This window comes from Hydra vulgaris, chromosome 02 (assembly GCF_038396675.1).
Source record: "Hydra vulgaris chromosome 02, alternate assembly HydraT2T_AEP".
Lineage (NCBI taxonomy): Eukaryota > Metazoa > Cnidaria > Hydrozoa > Anthoathecata > Hydridae > Hydra > Hydra vulgaris.
In genome coordinates, this window is record NC_088921.1 from 43191729 (window position 1) to 43215008 (window position 23280).

The 23280-nt window shown below is 28.5% G+C and overlaps 1 protein-coding gene across 1 annotated transcript in view; it reads right to left on the reverse strand.

The window, feature by feature from the left end:
- The window catches only part of LOC100213614 (acyl-CoA synthetase short-chain family member 3, mitochondrial), a 101040-nt gene that overhangs the window by 39807 nt on the left and 37953 nt on the right, over positions 1-23280 (reverse strand). The window contains exons 5-8 of the mRNA XM_065790996.1: positions 19125-19256; positions 4806-4949; positions 4342-4422; positions 583-678 (exon numbers count right to left, since the gene is read on the reverse strand). Of these exons, the coding sequence (XP_065647068.1) occupies positions 583-678; positions 4342-4422; positions 4806-4949; positions 19125-19256 (453 nt within the window). The remainder of the gene's footprint in view (positions 1-582; positions 679-4341; positions 4423-4805; positions 4950-19124; positions 19257-23280) is intronic.

The window sequence follows — 23280 nt, forward strand, 5'->3', positions numbered from 1 at the left end:
ACACCCCCCTCCTCATTGTCAATTAGTGTCAAACTTTCCAGCACTCCTTCCCCCCCTATATTTACTGACATCATTTATGGATGACCCCTAAGTTGATGTGCATAAATTAATCAAAGAAAGATTTGATCTTAATAAAAAAGATATAAAAAATGTAAACTTTAATCTTAATGACAAAGATGAAAGAAATGTAAATTTTGTACTGTTAAGAAAAAATTATCAAATAATTTATAAAAAAATTAAAAAAAAATTTTTCAAATAAATTAAATGTAAATAAATGATAGAAAGATATAATAAGGTATTATAAATGTTATTTAAAAATCTTAGAAATTAATTGATAAACTTTAAAAGCAAAAATTTACTATTCTTTAAAGAAATTTTTGTGTGAAAATAATTAAATCCTAAATCACAATTCCTATAAGCTTAAGCCTTGCAGACATTTTAGTCTAAATTTTTTTTTAGTTGAAATATATATAAATTATTCTTTATAAATAATTTTTATATATAAAACTTTTTTATATAAAAGCATTTTGGCTTTTATATAAAAAATTACTTGCATAAACATTATTACATCAAAAAATATACCTCAAATAGAATACTTGTACTTCTATTTAAAAGCGGTCCATAAACAATATAAGAATGCCCAACAACCCAACCTATGTCTGAAGCAGCCCACCATCTCTAAAAAATAAAACACACAGTTTTTATCAAAAAAATTATACACACATCACAAAAAAATAAGTTTAATATAAATTATTTGTAATAAACTGTTATAGTATACTAATCTTTTAAACTCATCAAATATTAAGATTAAATTATTTATACTAAACTGTTAACAATAATATTAAGTAAATTACTTATACTAAACTGTTAACAATATTATTAAAGCATGTACACAAAATAAATATGAAAGAATAAATACATCTTTTTTTTAAGTCATTGTATTAATATATCTTTTACTTTTATTGGCATTTTGTTTACAACATGTTGCTGTTTGAAAAACAGTTTAGTTTTCCCATATTAATTAAAAGAAGTTTTAAAATTAACAAAAGAAGACATTAGAGAAAAAAATTATGCATAAATATTTTAAATATATAAACTAATTTTAAATTATAAATATTTAGAAAATCCAAATAGAAGCTACAATTCGATAGCAAAAAGGTTTCAAGTACTTCTCTACACTGTTAGTCGTGTTATTAAACTTTTTTTCCCAAACAAAATCTATCAAACGCAAACCTGGTGGTGGAAGAAAGGAGGTTTTTCGAGATATAAAATAGGTTGGAAAACTGGTTAACAGTTATAATATTAACCCAAGTCACTCATTAAGGGAACACTCAAAAGATTTTCTCATAGTTTTGTTGTGAAAGTTTTAAAGATGGTCTTCATTCTTTCAAATCACAAAAAGTGTCTAACCCATCTGAAACTTAAAAAAAAAAAGTGTTCTCCCACTGCAGAAAGTTGTATAATAATACACTTCTCAAAATTTTTTATTGAAGATGATGAAACTTAAGTTATTCATATTCTTTATATCAAGTATAATCATCAGCAATTGGTGCAGCCTTTTATATTTCCAAATATAAAGAAAAAAAAGATAAGAAATTTAAATACACAAAACATTATAAGTTTGCTTAAAAACCCTTGATTTGGTAAGCTAGTTGTAGGTGTGGCAAAAAAGCAGCACTATATCTTTCTGCAGGAAGAATTCACGCTTTTCGGAGAGAAAAGAGTGTTTACAAAAATGTCTTTTACTTCTCGTTAAATCACATGATAGTAGACATGTACTTTGACCTGATTTAACTTCATGTCATAGTAGTAAACTGGCTCTGGAATGTTATAAACAAAATGACATGAAAGTCGTGCTTGGAACATCAAATCCTCCACACCGCCCAGAATTAAAGGTTATTGAAAAATGATGCTGATGATGATGATAATGATGATGATGATGCTGATAATGAAAATAATGATGACAACAATGCTGATGCTAATCTAGTTGAACTTTTGTATGTAAATAATAATAACAATAACAATAACAATAAGAATATTATTACTAACAATAATAATAATAATGATGATAAAGATATTTCTGTTAGAAAACTAGAACATTAGGAAAGTTTTAGTTTAAATTTAGCAAATATAACTTATAAAAAAAAAATAACGAGTGATCAAGTTTTCAAAATACAGTATTGTAATATCATAAAAAGTTACATGCAGGTATTTAATTAGCAGTTGTAGTATATTAATATTTAATATATTTATATTTAATATATTAAGTATCAGAATTGGTGAAAGGTAATTTCATGACTAAGAATTTGATTTTCCAAATGAGAAAGTATTTCTCAGTCATTGTATTATTGTTATATATATATATTTTGGTTTAAATTTCAAAATGGCATGTTTCTATTGTGCTTTAAGAGACCAAACCATATTTTATATTAAGATGGTCTTATGGACTGTTCAAAAACAACGTCACAAAGTTTTGTTTTTAAATAGAAGTAAGAGATTATTGGCTTTCTTGCGCAGAGATATTTAATGCAATAAAGGATTTTATGTTTTAGACAGTTCCTAATACCTTCTTTTTCATTTAAAAAAACTTGAAAATTCACTTAGGCAAATCTGGGAGTTAAAGAAAGAGCAACCCATTATACCATTATAAATCAAATTATAAAAATTTTTGAATTCAGCATCCTTAAAAATGATCAAGCATCTAATTTCAGCTAATTTATTTCACTAGAACTTAAATAATTCATGATACTACGACATCTATAGCAGCAGTCATGGACAAAAAATTTTCAGACTGTTTCAAAATTACATAACATTTAAATTGTTTGTAGTTAGGAGCTCAAATTTTCTCAATCTGAGTTGGTGGGAGAAATATATAACTTTTTTGTTCTACTTTTACATGGGAAAAAGTCAACAAGTCTCTGTTGAAATTAAACTAAAATTGAATGTCAACTGAAAAAATAAACACTATCGATCAAAATTTAATCTCTTTAAGATATTCCTAATGTGAAAGGAAAAATAATAATATGAAATAATAAGAGCATTTTAGGTATTTTTGAAAATGCAGAAATCTTCTTCTTGATTAACATTTTCATTGCAGTGCAGTTACAATTCAGACACAAGTTAACATAAGGTGAAGAACTAGAAAAGAACAAAATGGAGATAAAAGTTTGATATGAAGAAAAAAATTATGCTAAAAACCATTGCTCAACAGTAATTTGTGTAAAAGTTTCCCCTCAAAAACTTCATTTACTTGAATCCTCTAATAAGCCTTCACTAGCAAAGAAAAAGATAGAGCATGTTGAAGAAGCATTTAATAAGAAACTTGGAACTGTTCAGAATGTCACAGAATCTTTCTGCACTAAACAACTAGGGGTGTTCAAATAATGGAAAAAAATGACTTAAGAAATATTAAGTAATTTTTTTCAAATTACTTAAGTAACTTAAGTAATTTTAAGTAATTTTTGTCGTTTTCTAAACAATCAAAAATGACATCTAATATTACATTTTTTGTGTGATATAGTACTACAAATCATAACCTAACTAAACTTTCCAGATAAAACTTAAAATTTCTATCAATTTATCACTCAAAGATGTTCTCAAATTTGTAATAAAAAAGTCTAGAGCACTAAAGCATCTTTCAGTAACAATTGATGATGCTGATAAAAACTTTAAAGTACAGCACAATTTTTAAAACATTTTTGGACAGTCATTTGATTCTTCAAACTCAGCCATTTCTTTTTTGATGCAATCAAAAACATTTAAGTAAGCCTTGTTTTTTATTAAATTTGAGTTTTGAGTGAGAAATGGTGAGGTTCTTCAGTCTTATTCTTTTTTCGTAAAGATTCTTTAGTTTCAACATTGGAGACTTTACATTCAACTGTTGATGCTTTAAGATCTTTAAGATCATAAGAAAGACACGAAAAAAAAATTACTTGATTTTACTTAAGTAATAAAAATTTACTTAAATACTTGATTTGTTTAAACAACTATTTAAGTACCTAAGTAATTTAGTTACTTGAAATACCCCTATAAACAATATTGGAATTTCAAAGAAGATTAAAAAAAAAGTTGGCATTCTGGACTTGATAAATGAATGGATGGAAAAGGGAAAGTTAGGCTCCAGGTGAATTAAAAAATATATATAATTCTTTGAAAAAAACTGTGAGAACATGTCTATAAACATAATAAAAACAATAAAGATAAAATAATCAAATTAAGGTTATATATATAACCATTATATATATACAAATAATCAAATTAAGGCAATGATCATTGGATCATTATTTACTTAAGATTTAAAATATGTTTAATATGTCAAAATGCCTAAAAATTCAGTTTTACTTCGCCTGGTTTCAAGTCATAGATATGTTTCATACTCCACTTTAAGGCAACACCATGACAACCATTTCCACGTACGATACCCTATAATTAGAACTGTAGCAATAAAAAGAGAACAAATTTAACAAATAAATGTAATAATAAAAGAAATAATAATAAATAGAAATGTAATAATAATAAAATAATAATAAGAAAAGATAAAGAATAAAAGGATTTTAAAAAAATTATTTTTATGCACACATTATATATATATTTATGTATATATATATATATATATATATATATATATATATATATATATATATATATATATATATATATATATGCAAAGATATTTGTATTTATATGTACAAATATCTTTGCATACTTAGTCTTGCCTAAAGTATCATTGATGATGTCATACTGAAATAGCCACTTGCAAGGGCTTTAGCACACACATTGGGCAGGTATGAGAAATTTTAAATTACCTTTGGTCGACCTGTTGTTCCAGAGGTATATATAATATATAACGGATCATCACTATCCAAAGGAACACAATCATGACTGAGAGCACTTTCCATTTTATCATCCCAATCAATATGAAAACCATTGACGAATTTAAGTTGCTTGAGCTAAAAAAATATTGCAGAAAAAGATTATATATATTGCAAGTTATTGATTAATTTTATAGATGGAATATTTAAATGGTTCAGCTGATCAAATGTTTAAAAAGTAAAGTAGGAATTAGTACAAATTTACTAATTCCTACTTTACTTTTAATAAATTAAAAAAAAAGGTGCTACATCCTTTTTTACAAATAAGGATTTTTTTAATTTATTCGTTGATGGGGAATAATTTGTAGATAATATTTTATATATACATATATATATATATATATATATATATATATATATATATATATATATATATATATATATATATATATATATATCTTATAACAATATATATACATCCATAACAAAATCATGACAAACATCCATGACAAACTCTTGAAACTATTATGAATTATACATAATGTGACAGAATAGGCCAGCTCCATGGGGTTGGAGAAATTACAATTAAGAAGTATGCTCTTTTGCTAAATTATCAACGCTGTATTATTTTTTTGTTTTTGTTTCAGTGGTCACTGGTTTGCAATGGCCACCACCACAACTACAAATGATGAAGCCATGAAGACAAGACATTAGTCTCTAGTGTGGCTGATTGGAACACCAGCCTCTAACCTTAACCAAACTAAGTAGTTGCCCTTATTGCGAGAGACTTTGTCAGTCTTCTTTTATCACCACAAAGAGCCGAACATAGTGTTGAAAGAAAGTGCCGAGGTAACAATGCAACAGGTTCTTGACATTTGGGAGAAAGCTGGTATCTCAACTGCCCATTGGCATGATATAGTTAAATAAGCTCTGAAAATCCACAAAAAATGGCAAGGGCTAAAGAAGGCATGCAAACGTCGAACCTTTACTCAAATATAAACAGAGGAGGCATTTTGTGATTTTTTGGACCGGATTTTTAAAATCTCTCACCAGAATGCACAAGCACTGATCAAAATCCCAGAGGATTGGGCCTTCTTGAACGCTCAGAGACAAGGCAGAAAGGATTACATGGCAGGAGTAGATAAAATTATGAAGCAGAAAGTGGAATTAAAAGAAAGTAAGAGGAAAAAGGAGGAAACTCACAACAGATCTGAGTAGCAAATTCATTCCTAGTTCAGCATTAGTTGTTCACTGGGACAGAAAGCTGTTGCCTAACATCACTAAGAAACAGAAGGTTGATAGATTGTCCGTTATTGTGTCCGGTGTTGAAACAGAACAACTACTTGGTGTTCCAAAAATTACTTCTGGGAACGTAAGCACAGGCAGCCGCTGTAGTACGATGTATCAATGACTGGAATGTTTGTGACATAATAAGAGGATTATGTTATTATATGCAGTCTGATACAAAAAGCTTTTGACCTTAAACTTTTACATCTTGCATGTAGGCATCATATTATGGAAATTGTAGCTGATAAGGCCTTTTCTAAAATGAAAATAGCTACATACACAGGTCCAGATATTCTGTTGTTTATGAGATTCCAAGACAATTGGAATCGGATCAAGTAGAGCAACTTCCAGACGGAAGCAGATACAGTAGAGATTGCTGATTTCAAAGCTCGTTCAATTCATATTGCTGAGACAAATATTGAAATCTATCAACCTTGAGATAATTACAGGGAACTCTTTGAACTAGCAATCATCTTTCTAAGTGGAACTCCACAGCGTGGTGTTCATTTCACAGCACCTGGAGCTTTGCATCGGGCACGCTGGGTGGCTAGATTCATTTATTCATTCAAAATGTGGATGTTCAGGTCTCAATTCAAAGTGAAAGCTGGTAAAGAAAAGAGAATTTTCCAGTTTCTCATGTTTATATGTGACATTTACATTGAAGTATGATTCCAGGCTCCTCGTGCAGTTACAGCACCTGCCAATGATCTTTGTTTGCTATGTCAATTGTCTGAATACAGAAATCAAGCCATTAGACAGGCTACAGTTACAGCATTCAACCGCCATCTGTGGTATTTGAGTGAAATACCTATTGGTTTAGCTTTCTTAGATCCACAAATTGATTTCAGCAAAAAACAGACAACGATCAGCAACATGCAACATGTACAAACTGGCTCAGACCATCCACAAAATAACTAAAATTGATATAATTGTCAGTCTTACTTTTGTTGTTATTTAGTAAGTGCATTGATACAGTTGCAACTGTTGAATAATAATAAATTATTTGCTGTTGATATTCATGTAAAATACTTTAATCTTCCAAAAGGTTGCTTTTTGCAATGTAATCAGAAACTTTGAATGACTTGTGCAACCTCTAAAAATGCTTCAAATCACTTCAAATTTTTACAAAAGTTTTGTTTTATTAGATGCACTTTTTGAAAAAAATATTTTTTGGACCACCGTAATATATATTTTAACATTATATAATATAAAATTTCTATTTAGTATATAATTATTAAAAAATATTTCTGTTTTCATTATGTTGTAGTTAATTAAAAAAAAACTAAATTAATTAATTTAATAAAAAATAAAAAAATTTATTTAATTCTTTTTAAATTATTAAGTTGTTTACGTTTGGATATGGATGTCACCAACAATAGTGATGAAAACAAATTAAGTTGTTTATGTTTGAATATGGATGTCACCAACAATAGTGATAAAAAACCTTGCATTGAAATAAATGTAGGAACTTGGATCAGTGATTATGCGTTCCCGGACTTTCCTGGACATAGATAAAGAATAATAAAGATTTTAACAAAACAAACAGCAGAAACTTTAATTTTTAAAAATTTAACTAAAACTCATATAATAGAGCAAATTAAATTGTAATTTAATTTGCTCTATTATATGAGTTTTTAGAAAAAAAAAATTGTAAAAAAAATCCAATTCTCATAGAACTTTAAGTTTTATTAGCAATCATTAGTAAAAAAGAACAACATCAATAAAATAAAAAAACTGCTTAAAATTTACAAACTACAGTATAATGAGTTTTGATGTTTAGAATGAAAGACACAATGGAAAATAAGTTATTTAAATCAAATGATAAGATAAACTTATCTTTGTGCCTACACTTGGAGATTATCTCCCCCATTTTTTTGTTTAAATATATGTTTGTGTCTACACTTTGAGATTATCTTCCCCATTTTTTTGTTTAAATATATGTTTGTGTCTACACTTAGAGATTATCTCCCCAATTTTGTTGTTTAAACTTATCTTTGTGTGTAGACACTTAGAGATTATCTCACCTATTTTTTCAGCAAGTTATTTAAATTAAAAAACAAGCGTTTTTCAGCAAAAAAAAATGAAAAACATTCATATTTAATACAAACAAACTTCCAAGATCAGCTGATTTTAAACAAATGACCACTATCAGCTGAAGTGAGCCATAACCACTCACATAAAGCCCATGGCACAAGTAGCTGATTTAGTCTGTGAAACCTCTATACTCTCATGAAACCTATATACCAGTAACCAAAAACCCTAAGGTTGTACAAAGTGAGTTTTTTTATTGTTTCTATATGTCAGCTCAAAAGCTAACTTTTTGAGTTCAAATGAGCTGAACTTGAAATACAGCTTTTCCATTAACTGATGGTGCATGGTGCATGGTGTATAACAAATTCAATTTGGGGTGAATACTGTTTTGAAAATACTTTAGAGCTGAAATTCAAAAACATTAAATTACTAACAAAAAATGTATTATCTATTTATTAATATTGCGTCTATAAAATATATTAGTTGATAAAGAGTAATAATATCAGTTACTGCTTACACTGTATGAATTTCTGTACCTGTATTTTTACTGTAAATAATATCAAAACTTTTCAAAAAAACTTTTACTCTATATTTCAGGGGTAATTTGATTAAATAAATTATTTTACATATAATACATTAAAAATTTTAGCAACTTAATATTTACTGCTATTGCTATTATTATTAACTTAATAATTACTACTATGTAATTTAACATATAAATCCTTAATAATTGCTACTATGTAATTTAACTTAATAACTACCATTCATAATGGTGTTTTGTATTTGTTACTCGTAAATTTTTTCTATAAATTAAAAGTTTTTAAAGGAAGATAAATATATATGGAATGTATATGGAACACAATGTATATGTATATACATATGTATATACATAAGTATATGGAACACAAATGTATTCAACTTGAAAAATTATTTTATTTTCATAAAAATTTCATATATCTATATATAGTCTAGAATTTATTGAAAAAACACTACTACACTTGGGGCAAAATGGTAAATACCCTTAATGACCCACATATCATACACAATTGCTTGTTGACAAAAACAGTTCAACAACTAGGAAAAGTTTAGACAATTCAAAAGCTTTAATAATATCCTGTTCTATATTAGCTAAACGGATACAAGCTTTATTGTATCGCATGTAATGATAAACAACTGATTCATATAATAATACCTTGTATAATTATATCAAAGCTTCTTAATCATATTTACTAAGTACTACAAAAATCTAATACAATTTCAACCAGTTGAAACTAATGCAACTGATAGTAGCATCTTGTCACACAACAACTTAAAAGCAATCATTATTTAGTTTTTTCTCCACTTACAACAAGGTTTATTTTTAAAAAACACATTTTGTACCAGTACCCTCACTCTGCACCAGCTTCCATAAATATATATAAAAATTTTTTTTTATTTTTTTTTAATTAATAAATCAAATAATAACAATTATTAATAAATTAACTAATAAAATCAAAAAACCCAAATTGCGGGTAAATTTTTTTAATTTACCTGGTAACTCAGGTTTTTTGATATGTAAAGATTGCTTAAATTCGTAATTGCTGGTTATTTTTATATAACAAAGAACATGTTATTTAAGTTAACTAAATTATTTATATACATTTTCTTGTCAATAACATTATAAACCTTAAGAGTGTAAAACATTATTTTGTTTGAACTTAACGCACAAGTAAACTTAACAACTGTAATAAAAAAACCCTTTGAAATAATATAGATGTTTTTCAAAATCAATTAATAAAATTTGCTGACTTTTTTTATAGTTAAGGAAAATAATTCTTTTTATTTACATTTTTAAAAACTACAATACCTTTTAATGGGTAAAAATTTTATTTGGAATTCTATCATCCTACAGAAACAGGTGGAAGTACTAGTGGTTTACCTGGCCATCAAAAGAGTTAATATAAAATTGTGTTAAAAAGAAATAGAAAAATGCTCAAAAGAACCGTCAACTGCTGTAGCATCAAAAATTACTTATTTTTTCAAAAAAAAAAAAAATGAATCTGTTGAAACTGTACTTTTAAGAATGATTGCAAAAGATGACATTCCTTTCCTTAAATTTTGCACATCTGAAGATTTGAAGATGCTAATGAAAGTAAAAAGCTACACAGAGATACCAAAATCGTCCTAAACCATTAAAAATAATCAATTATGCCAAAATAAGAAAAGTACCCTCCTTCTCCCTAAATGTAACTATGCTTTTAACCTACCTATCCAACATTTTATGATATTTTTTTTAATTTAGTGTTTCCTTACTTTTATAACTGCCCTTCCATCTGCAATTAGCTATTTGCAGACCCCCTCTTCCCCTCAGAGCATACACACTTTATGGACAATCTCTTACCACAGATAAATGGACATCCAGTAAAAACCACCAGTATATAAATATAATTATTCATGGAAATGACAGTAATTTTTGGATTGATCTTGGATTGAGTCGGATTCAAGAATCTACACCTGTTGAGGTAAGCACAGAACTAATTGAAAAGAATTTAATATAGTCAAGTATTGTCTGCATAAGATCAGATAAAGTTGCCATTAATAAGAGAATGGTAAAATTACTTAATACAAACCGTCAGTTATATATTGTACATAGCCTACAATTGGCAATAATAAAAGTACTTTATAATATTAGTACAACAGATGTACAGATGTTAATGAATGTGAAGCTAATGTAATACTTAAGTTGATTCTGATTCTGATTATTCAGAAACTGAACTTGAAAACTTTGAAGTAGACCATGAAGCGGCCAAGACTACCCATCTTGTTCTACAAAATGCAAAAGTAAATTATTTAATTACAAAATCCAGAAAGCGGTAAGAATTTTCAGAAATCATTAACCAAGAATGATAAATTACTGAAAAATATGTTCAACAAACTATCAGAAAAGAACTTCCTCTAATTTTAGTATGTAAAACTAGATAGAGTAGTTTAATAAGCATACTGATTTTTAAAACTTAAAGATGTTCTAAAAAGTTTGATTGATTTAAAAATGGGCATAAAGTTTGATAAAAGCAAAGTAAAATTACTTTCAAATATAATATAAAACTTGTAACCTATTAAGTAAGCCCTTGAAATATTTTGCACTGAAAAGGTTAATTTTGTATGTAGTCAATCTAACATTAAAATTTATGCTAGATAAATTAAATAACCAAAACACTTTTTTAGGCATTTCACTAAAAAAAAGAATAATTAAGTTGTATTTATGAGAGAAGAATGATACTTTCCAATGTTTTACACTATATAACAGACCCTAACGTGGTTCTTTCTGTTCAAAACAGTATTTTTAATATCAGTAGTAAATCTGAAATTGTTAAAAGAATTGTTGACATTGTAGAAAGCATTTTGTACACTAATACGGAATCTGAAAATAGCAGTCCAAGAAACTTCAATGATAAATCTGATTCAGATTTGAATAACAACCTCATTACTGTTAAACAAAATGCTGATTTTTCTATAAATGAAAAACTTTATCTTCTTACTAAAAAAGATACAAGAAAGTCTTATATCTTACATAGTAAGAAAGTCTTATAAGAAAGTAACCATAAAGATCTGAAAGAAATTATAAAAAATTAGTAGGAGTACTTTTCACAAGAAAATAAACATGGGGAGTATTTTCACACAGTTTTTGATTGTTTAATGACCAGTCATCCAACAAGTGTTGAACCTGAAATAGTATTTTTGGGAGCTGGACTAATTTGTACAAAAATTATATCTCGGTTATGAGATAAGACATTGTATCTTTTCAATTTTTTACAAAGTTACTTTTTGAAAAAATGCTATTTAAGAAAAATGGTATTACATCGTTATATTCGTATTAATCTATAGATACTAATATAATTACTGGTATTTTACCGATATAACAGTATTTACAATTCCATTTACTGAATTACCTGTAAATGAAAAGGTCAGTAAAATTTACAAGCAATATATATATATATATATATATATATATATATATATATATATATATATATATATATATATATATATATATATATATATATATATATATATATAGCAGAAGTGAGATCCTTTTCAAGCTCAAATGCCCCCTCTAAGCAATCGGAGAGTGCTGGCTTCTTATCATGACAAGAATAAATTGAAGTATCATCAGCAAACAATGCCACCTTAGATATGAGAATATCTGGAAGATTGTTAATATAAATTAAAAAGAATATAGGGCCAAGAATTGAACCTAAAGGAACCGCTGAAGTTACAAAATAAGAAGAAAAGTGCTGTTCATCGAGGACAACTTTTATACTACAATTGGAAAGGAAGGATTCAATAATCTTAAAAATGTTACCAGATACACCGTAAGAAGAAAGCTTATGGAGAAGACCAGCATGGCAAACTTTATCAAAAGCTTTTGAAATGTAAAGAGCGAAGGCCTTAACCTCTCCACCTTTATCTAATGCACGATAAAACTTATTGGTTATTACTGTTAACAAGTTAACTGTAGAATGAGAAGATTGAAACTCATATTGATGATCAGAAAGTAAGTTATTAGATTCAAGATGAGAGGTTCAGTGTTAGTTAATTAAAGATTCAAAAACCTTGCTTATGATAGAAAGAAGATTAATGGGACGGTAGCTAGACGAATCAGATCGCTCTCCAGAAATTTTGAAAAAAGGGATAACAGATGTCATTATCCAGCAGGCTGGAAAACAAGACTCTGATAAGCACTTGTTGAATAGTTTTAAAAGTATAGACGATAGCTTCGGAGAACACTTCTGCAAGACTATAACAGGTATGTTGTCTGGGCCACAAGCTGTAGAAGAGTCTATGCAGGAAATCACTTTAGATACAGAAGCTGGAGTGATACGAATGTCAAGCAATCGGTCAATCTGTTCGACGGTTCTGGTAGAACGCAATTAGTGGAATCAAGAGATGATATTGATGAAAAGTTCTTAGCAAACAATTCAGCTTTGTCTTTAGGTGACATGACAAAGTCTTAATCATACAAGAGTGGTGGAATTACAGATTTGCCCTTATTACTATTACTATTAAAGATTTTCCAGAAGTCACGAGAGCCTAATTTTTGTGATGAAATACGAGATTTCATGACCTGAAAATAGCGTGCTTTGGCGTTAGACAAAACCTTTTTACAATGGTTTTTAACAGAAATAAACAGACGTCTGCTTTCTGGAGAATTGTTTTGCTGATAGATATGGAAGTATTGGTTTCGATTGGCAATTGCAGCAGCACAATGGGAGGAAAACCATGGAGAAGAGTGAGGCTTGACCTGGAATCGTCGAGAGGGAATAAAAATTTAATGCCAGCCTGAATCCACGAAGTTATGTAAGAAGCACCGTTATCAGCAGGAAGACAAAAGATTTTTACCCAAGGGCCATAACAAAGAAAATCATGGAAAGAGTCCCAGTCAGCTTTAAGGTAGTTGTAAGAGGTACGATGATAGGGGGATTCAGATGATGAAGAAGAATGAGATCACAGATTTAGAAAGATCAAACCGATCAGAAGCACCTAAGAGTAAAGGTGGAAAAATTGAGCAATGACTAGGATCAGAAACAAGACATAGGTCAAGGAGAAAAGATAATTGATTTGGATTGTCTGGAAAGCGAGTTGGAAAGTTGACTATTTGTGTTAGAGATTGAGAAAGGCAAGAGTAGTGGGTCTAAATGCCTGCAGAGACACTGACACTAGAGTCAAGCTATTCAGTGCGATGAGCATTAAAGTCATCAACAACAACAATATTGGCTGATGGATAAAGAGAGAGGGCTTGGTCAATATGATCAGAAATAACATCAAAAAGAGTGCAGTCTTGAGATGAAGGAGAGCGATATAGAACAAAGAGAAAGGCGAGAGAGTGAAGTGGTGCTAAACGAAAGCACATAAAAGAATAGTCTGTGGATTCAAACCTAGTTTCACGACAAATGGGTGAGTTCTTCAAATATAAATGCCCAGACCAAGCATGTGATTATTGGAGTCTATATGAATTAAAAGAAAATAACCATCAACACTAAGATCACAAGATGAGACAGCTAAACTCAAATTAGTCTCACAAAGAGTAAGTAGGTCTGGTGAACTTTGCAAGAGATAAGACTCAACAGAAGAAAAGTTACTTCGAAGACCACCAATATTAGTGAATGATAGGTTTAGAGAACTTGGTGATGATGGTTTTTTGTGTTTTATAGTTTTTAGTACTTTATTCATTTTTAAATTAGATTGAAGAACTTGACTCAAAGCATAGATAGTACATAGAACACTGTTTAATTGCCCAAGCAATTGCCTCATTACTACTAATAAACCCTAAGCCGTAACAAAGGGCTCCAAATGTTGCCTTGGCAAAGCACACCAAAAGTACAAACAGGGACACCATCCATGCGCAACATGGCACTGTTAATACTTTGATATTTTTCAACTGTTAATGGGATCAGCCTCTCTGAGAGCTACCCATTAACTAGCTAGAGCTACTCAGAGACACATGCAAAACCCATGCATTGAGTTAAGAAGATCCAGCATTCAACATCCTAAACTGGAAGCAATGTATTAAAAATACATCTGCACCAGCCTGGTCAACAGATAGAACCTGATTACCCCGTAAGTCTTTGCCTAGGAGGCCTTCTACAAGACAGTAGCTAGATGCATTTAACATCTACCCAAGATGAGTATTTTTATCGAGACACCATCTCTAGCCTTTACTAAACCAAGAGCCCCAAGGCAGGGGGTCTTTTAAGTCGGAGTTGGCATCTCTTAGCCTTTGCCTAAAAAGGTGTATCCTACAAGGCAGCAGGACATGAAGCAGATTGTACTAGGTTACATGTTACCAGTAACAGGATAATCTGAATCTAACACTAACCCTGACCCTAACCCTAAGCCTGACCCTTTCTGGTGGTTCTTAGAGTTTTTTTCTAGTTTCCCATAAATATATTGAAAAAGTGTTTAAATTTGAAAGTTTTTTATTGGTAAATGATTGCTTGTGGTTTGCATATCTCATTTTCCACAGGCCTTCTGATAAACCAATTACTTGCTAACTGGGTGTGTTTGGGGAAGATGTTATAAATTTGTAAATTATGTCGGTTGCTCTACAAAATTTTTTCAGCAAGCAGATTTCTTTTTATTGGCAATTGAAAGGGAAATTTTCAGTTATGTTTTTCGAATTTATTTTTTTGTTGTGACTTTTTATGACTTTTGAAATGTTGTTTGAGCAGCTGTAGTTAACTTTTGTGGTGTTTCAATTGAATAGTTTATGCAATGGGTTTGAAGGTGGAAAATGCTAATCTATTAATTGCAAAAAGATTTGACCAACATTGGTAGAGACGCTTTTATTGTAGGGTGGGTTAAACCAAATTATATTCCTTTTTTTTGGGGGAAAGGGGGTGTCTTATCTTTTGGGTTGTACTTTAAGTTAAAGTTTTAAAAACCGTTAAAGTTTTGTTTAAGTGCTTCTACGTATTCTGTTTTTGATGAGTTAAATATTTTTTATTAGGAAGAATTTTGTGATAGTCGATGATTAATGGAGAGAAGGATTTGCTTAAGGACTTGAGGTGGGTTGTTTGATTCAGTGTGGTTGTAAAGTAGTTGGTCATTTTGTTTTTTAAAAGGTTGGAAGGAGTTTTTATTGAAGATTAAAAGTTACACTAAGAAACTAAACGCTGTTTAGATTGGTTTGAATCTCTACTTTGAATCCGATGTTTTTAAATATCTCAATTATATTTTTTCTGATTTTGTCTAATTGTGCAGTAGTTTTTTTGCACATTACCATCAATAGGTCGTCTCTGTAAAGACTTAGTTCACATATTTTGGCTCCGTCAAAACATCCCATTGTGACATCAAAACAATCGTTGTACACATTTTTATCCATGTTTCATTTTAAAAAAATAATAGCGATTTTCTGCAATGATTTATGACCCTAGTTTTTTCATCGCTGAATTCAGTGTGTTTGTTTTGCAAATATTAAAGCATTGTTTAGAATATATTTTCTGATAGATGGGTAAAATTCATTTATGTTGAGTTGTATAAACACACAGTGTTGCTTGTTGCTTATGTTTGTAAACCATTTGATTACTTCTGCTGTGTTTTTCCATTGGTTTAGCTTTAGTTTCTTTTTTATTTCCTTGTTGACTTTATCTAAGTATGTTTTGCTGACAATGCCAAGTTCGCTTTTTGCTGGATTTAATAGGTGGCAAGGTTTCTGATTAGGCGATTATAGTTGCTATGCTTTTTGCTTTGAGGTTGATTGAATTTTCTTTCAGAATCAGTCAGAACTATATTATAGCTCTGACTTAATTCATAGAGCTAAGTCAGAGCTATAATAACTAAGGTAAATTAATAGTATTATGTCATTTTTATTTAATGTAAAAATTCCATTTGTATAGCGTTACAAACACCTTTAAGTGTAAACGCCAATATGTTAAGCTGAGTTTGGGGGTCCTGCAAGGAACAATCATGTATAATATATGTATAATATAAGATAAGTTTTAAAACTTTCTATAAATGTTTTTTTGCTTACACTGTTACTTACAAAACATTTTTTCCCTTTTTATACCGCTTGTAATGATTTTTTAAGTGGGTAAATAAGTGGGTACACTAAATAAGTGCAACTATATTGCATAGCAGCATTGCATGGAAATTTATAAAAGAAATATTTAAAAAACCACATAATCTTATCCATAACAACAAAAAATGCATGAATAAAAATTACATAAAAAAAAATTAAAATTAAATAGATATTCAATATTAATAGAGACGTAATATGCAAATGCAAAAAGCAATATGTAATATTCAAATGGAAAAAACCCACTTATTACATTATGGACAAACATCTGTATGTGTAAACGTCAGTACTAATGACAGTAGATAAGTTGAGTTTGCAGATCATATATTTAAGTATTGTGTATGTACAATATAAAAAACAATTTTTTAACAATTAAAAATCTTTTTGTTTAAGCTGTTTTGTTTAGAATTTTTGAATTTATGTTGTAGTTTTAAAAAAAACCGACAAGATTAAAAAGAGCATATTACACCTAATCGTCGAGCTACTAATGCTTTTGCTAAGACTAAGGGGTAAACAGATTCTACTTGCTGATCAGCCTCACATCCCTTCTTCATCTATTAGGCTGGCGCAGATGTATTTATAATACATTGTTTCCAGTTTAGGATGTTGAATGTTGAATCTTCTTGACTTAATGCATGGGTTTTGCTTGTGTCTCTGTTATTATGACTAGGCAACTCATTTTTCTATCTCCTAATGATTACGGCTCTAAAACTCAGTTTTATGGTTCTGAGGCCAGCCATAGTCAGGTTTCTCGAACTATGTGGTAGCATATGTGGTACTATGTGGTAGTATATTTACCAAACTATGTGGTAGCATATTCCCAAACTATGTGGTAGCTATGTGGTGAGAGGCTGATTCCATCAACAGCTGTAAAATATTAAGTGTTGATGAGAGATTAAGTGTAGCAAACACTTAATCTCTCATCTTGAATCTAATAATTTACTTTCTGATCATTATTATGGATTATCATGCATTAAATAGATGTGGAGGGGCTAAGGCTATTGCTCTTGACATTTCTAAAGCCTTTGATAAAGTTTGACATAGTGGTCTTTTCCATAAGCTCTCTTCTTACAGTGAATCAGGTAACATCTTTAAGATTATTGAATCCTTTCTTACCAATATAGTATAAAAGTTGTCCTTGATGGACAGCACTTTTCTTCATATCCTGTAATTTCAGGGTTTCCTTAAGGTTATCCTTGGCCCTATACTTTTATTAATTTACATTAATGATCTTTTAGAAATTCTTACATCTTAGGTGGCATTGTTCGCTGATGATGCTACCATTTATTTTTGTCTTGATAAGAAGCCAACACTCTCTGATTGCTTGGAGGGAGCATTTAAGCTTGAAAGGGATCTCACTTCTGCTACAGCATGGGACTCACAGTGACTGGTGAACTTTAACTCAGATAAAACTCAATTGTTTTCAGCTAATCGTTATCGCAATAATCTAGATCTCCCTAAATTTATGAACGGTAATGTCCTTGATGTGCATCTACCCTTTATTTTCTAGGATTGACTTTTGCTTCCGATCATTCTTGGAACCATATATCAAATCGATTGCAAAATTAGCATATGCTAAGGTGCATCTCTTTATTATGCGCGCCACTTTCTTACCTAGGATTCTATTCTTTATCTCTATAAATCTCAAATCCATCATTGTATGGAATAGTGTTGCCATATCTGAGGCGGATCTTCCAACAATGCCCTTTGTCTTTTAGACAAGATGCAAAAATGCATTGTAAACATAGTTGGACCTGCTCTTGCAGCAAACCTCTAAACATTATCACATTGTCATAATGTTGTTTCTCTTTCTCTTTTCTATAAATACTATTAATGGACACTGCTCTAAAAAGCTAGCATCTCTTGTACCATCTACTATAATTCATTCTTGTGTTACTTGTCATTCAATTAAGTGTCATCCTTTTACTGAGACTGTTCCTAAGTGCTCCAAAAAATCTTATTTGTCTAGTTTTTTTCCTCGAACATCAGTTCTATGGAATTTGCTTCCTTTATCTGGTTTTCCTAATTCATATAATTTTCAATCTTTTAAGTTGTTTGTTAATCATTATCCTGCTCTACATATTTCTTCTTTTCTTTTCCAGTAACTTCCAACTCTAACAGTGTTTGGTTGCAGCCTTGTTAAAAGAAAAGATGTTGAAAAAAAAAAATTTAAATAAATTCTTTTTTGAAAATTTATAATCATAATTATTAATTTACCACTACGCTTCCCCCTCCCCCCTCCTCCCTTAATTTTTCTGCTTGCTAAAATTTCCATTATAATTCATTAGTCCACAATGTTATTATTGTTATTAATAAAAATCTAAAAATACTCAACAAATATCTAATACCAATCACAATCACTGATTGGAAATTTATATTCTAAATAAAAATATATACTACCATTTTAAAAAAATATTTAAAGTATATATATATATATATACCTGTTCTCTTTGTACAGTAACAATATGCTTTGGTGAGTGAGAAGCTAAATTTAGTGCTTTATCAACAAGAGACTCATATCCAATTACTTTATTAGGTTCAATACCACATGAAGCTGTTACCATAACAATAGGCTTTAAAAAAAAAAAAAATTCTTTTGCTTATATTTATGATATTAACTTTTTAAAAATTAAAGCATGGAAAAAAGAAATGAAAGAGATAAGAAAAAGATCTTTATGATTCTTTATAATTATAATTATCATAAAGATCTATATACTTTTTAGATTATGCATCACAAATAAGATTTTTGTGTGTCCATAACGATTGATTGATTAGACCATGTTACTACAGAGACAACCAGTTTTTTATTTGTTATAAATTTTCTGTTATGAATCGACTTTTTATAATTGAGATAATATTCTGGCCATTCTGAAATAATATTCTTGTAAACCTTTGTCTGATGAATTTTTATCCAAAGCGTATTTTCACAAGTAAAAATGTATCTGCATGTGCTATTTTTTCCAAGTTTTTATCACTTTATGCTGGTTGCACAGTGAATTTCAACATTTTCAAAAGTCTGGTTTTTAATTTGATAAAAAAATTTAATGAATAGGAAAAAATAAAAAAGTTGTTTCTTCTAAAATATAAACATTTTTGAAAATCAACAATGCATATATTTCTCGTGGCTGGTTTGGCATTTAAAAACCTGCCCAATAATAGTTCACACTTAAAAAACTCAAAAAATGGGCAATCTGGATTTTTTTTGAAATATTTTATAATTTTATGAACTATTACAACTAAAATTTCTGAAAACATAAGCATATCATATTATAGTAGCTAGCTATCTACGGAAAATATTTACATTTTTACAATAACATTTTTGAAAACCAAACAAATTAAAAGATTCATTCAATAAGATTTTATAGAATAAATACACTTATGATAAGAATAATTACATTTTTGAAAAAACCAAGTATCCATATTTGATACTGGGTATATATTGGCAAAAGCTTTTTTTCTTTCTCACTTCCTAATTTATTAACTTTTTACCAGTTGTCGCTTTGCATATAGAAAAAATTTTATTTTTTATTTATTAAATCAACATAATGATTTATTTCATTATTTTTTCTTTACACCTATAAAGTTTTATTTTGTAATAAAAACTTAAAAAATACTTGATCTAAAAGGACACCAAATATTTTGAGTTGGGTTTGAAAACTGTTAGCTTCTCTAAATATTTATTAATTTTTAATAATTTCTCTGATCTTGATAGATATATCATAATTATCTACATAATTTCTACATAAACTGTTTGGGTTTTTTATGTATGTTTCTATACAGTCAATTTAAGAGTTTCTATACAGCCAAATTGGGAGTTTCATTAGATATCATTTGGTAACTGGGGCATCTTCTCTCCTTTTACACACAAGCATCAACAATTATCAACAACCATCAACAAACATCAACAACGATCAACAACGATCAACAACAATCAACAACTATCAACAAACATCAACAACGATCAACAACTATCAACAACTATCAACAATCATCAACAAACATCAACAACGATCAACATCCCTTAAAAGAAAAACTTTAATAGTTAATATAAAAATTTTCCACAAATAAAATTGTGGTTAAGCGTTCAGGCCTTTGATTTATTTTCAAAATTAAATTCACATAGTGTGACAGTCATAACTTAACTTCATATAGTGTGTCGGTCGAATATGTTGGGTCCATGTAATGTTCATTGTCACACCATACGGTGTGACAATGAACATTTCATGGACCCAGTATTTAAATGTTGGAGGATTGAAAAATACATATTTTTCTATCCTCTTAATGCAATAAATGGAATGAGTATTTTAGTTGCCAAAGCAGCACACAAATAAGATAAGTGATAAATACAACCACATGTTTCAAGTTGTGATAAACACAACCGCATATTTAAAAATGTATTTAGGCCTTAATGCACAAAACTTACTTAACTGTTTTGCTGGTACTCTCTTCACAATACAATATGCAGCTCCTTCCAATACTTCTAGATTTTTTCTCCATCAATATAAAGATAATTTTTTCTTTCCAGAGACATTATTGATACATCTTCTTTTTCATTTCTTGGTGACAATAATTTTCTTCAATTACTTTCTTTCTTTTTCCAGTAATACTTTTCTTTTTCTTGCTCTATTATCTTTTGATTTTTCAGTTTTTCGCATTTAAAAACTGTATATACAACAATACACAGCTATAAAACACATATATAAACAATACATTATATATGTGCTTTTTTTAAAGCTTTTTGTAGTTTTTATAATTTTTTATATATACTATTATAATACAAATAAAAAAAATTTAAATAAAAAAAGAAATTAAACAAACAAAAATATTACAGTGCGTACATAAAGCAATCTAATAAGTTAAATTTGTTAAAAAATTTTTTTAATTGTTAGTATATACTACTTAATTTTTACTTATAAAAAAAGTTAATTTGTGGTTATAAAAACTGTTAAACTTAATTGTGCTTAGTATAAAATAATAAACAAACAGCAAATATACATTAAAATATATGTAAACAAAAAAGACTTTCAACTTGGTTTAAAAAATAAATTAGTTTGCACTCAAACTTTTTTGTTATATATCTGGAAGCCGTCACCAACAAATGTACACATGACGGTTGTAACGCATTCGTAATATCTTGATATGGGTATTTAGAGTACTTTTTCAGAAAAATATTGAAAACATAATGATAAGGGTAACTGATAAGGGTATTTAGAGTACTTTTTTAGAAAAATATTAAAAAAAGTAATAAAGTATATCAGTATATTTACTTTTACTATAGTTGTAGCTTCATCAAGCTTGACAAAAAGCATTCAAAAAACCTTTAAACTTTTTTCATGACAGTTGCAACGCCATGTTATGATAAATATAATCTTTAGATAAGCTGTAAATTTGTATTTTTGGAAAAAAAAAAAGCAGAATGTTTAATTTTGAATTGAAGTCAAACTTAAACAAAATAGTTATTTAAAAATATAGCACTAAAACTTTTTTTAACATTACCCAATGGGACTATAAAATAATATCATATAAAATAAAATTTTTTTCTTATTTTATATCATATATATATATATATATTTTATCATGTATGTGAATATGTATGTATGTATATATGTACGTATGTATGTATGTATGTATGTATGTATGTATGCATGTATGTATGTATGTATGTATGTATGTATGTATGTATGTATGTATGTATGTATGTATGTATGTATGTATGTATGTATGTATGTATGTATGTATGTATATATACCAGCTTTTCTTTCATTATTTTTCATTTTTTTCTGCTCTTTCTGAAAATGCAATATATTTAAAGTAACAAAAATATGGTAACAATTTGTTACATAAATATGCTATAGTAGATATGTAAATATTATGTATGTGTATATATATATATGTATATATATATATTATATATATATATATATATATATATATATATATATATATATATATATATATATATATATATATATATATATATACATATATATATATATATATATATATATATATATATATATATATATATATATATATTTTCCTAAAAATTAACTAGCTAAAATAAACAGAAACCAAAACTTTTTTTCCTACTATTAAAAAAAAAAAAAAAGAAATATAATAAATAGCAATTATTTTTGGGCGCCCAAAAAATATAAAAAGGGTCTGAAGTCACCTCGCTGCAGGGTGAGATCAAACACTTTTTATATTATTTGGTTTGATCTTGATAGTATATAAATTTTTTCTCTGGCGCATCAAAAATATTACTATTGCTGTCATTGAATCCATCATTATGGTTTTAAGTACTCGCATTGGCTGAAATTTTTAGATCTATTGATTCATCTGACAATGATTCTTGAAGGATTGCTTTTTGAGAGGTTTTTCCTGTAGACTTTTTTTTTAATTTTTTGTCTTCTTTGTAAGCTTCTTCACCATTTCTAGCTTTTTTTTGCAGCTACAAGTATTTCTGTGGCTATTATAGATCTACCCTTTGTTAATGATTGTGGAAATAAAAATTAAAGAAACTTTAATAATTTCCCATTGGAAATTGTTATGTAGAAATCATTACAATAGCATCAAAGGATACTTTTGACAGTTTCT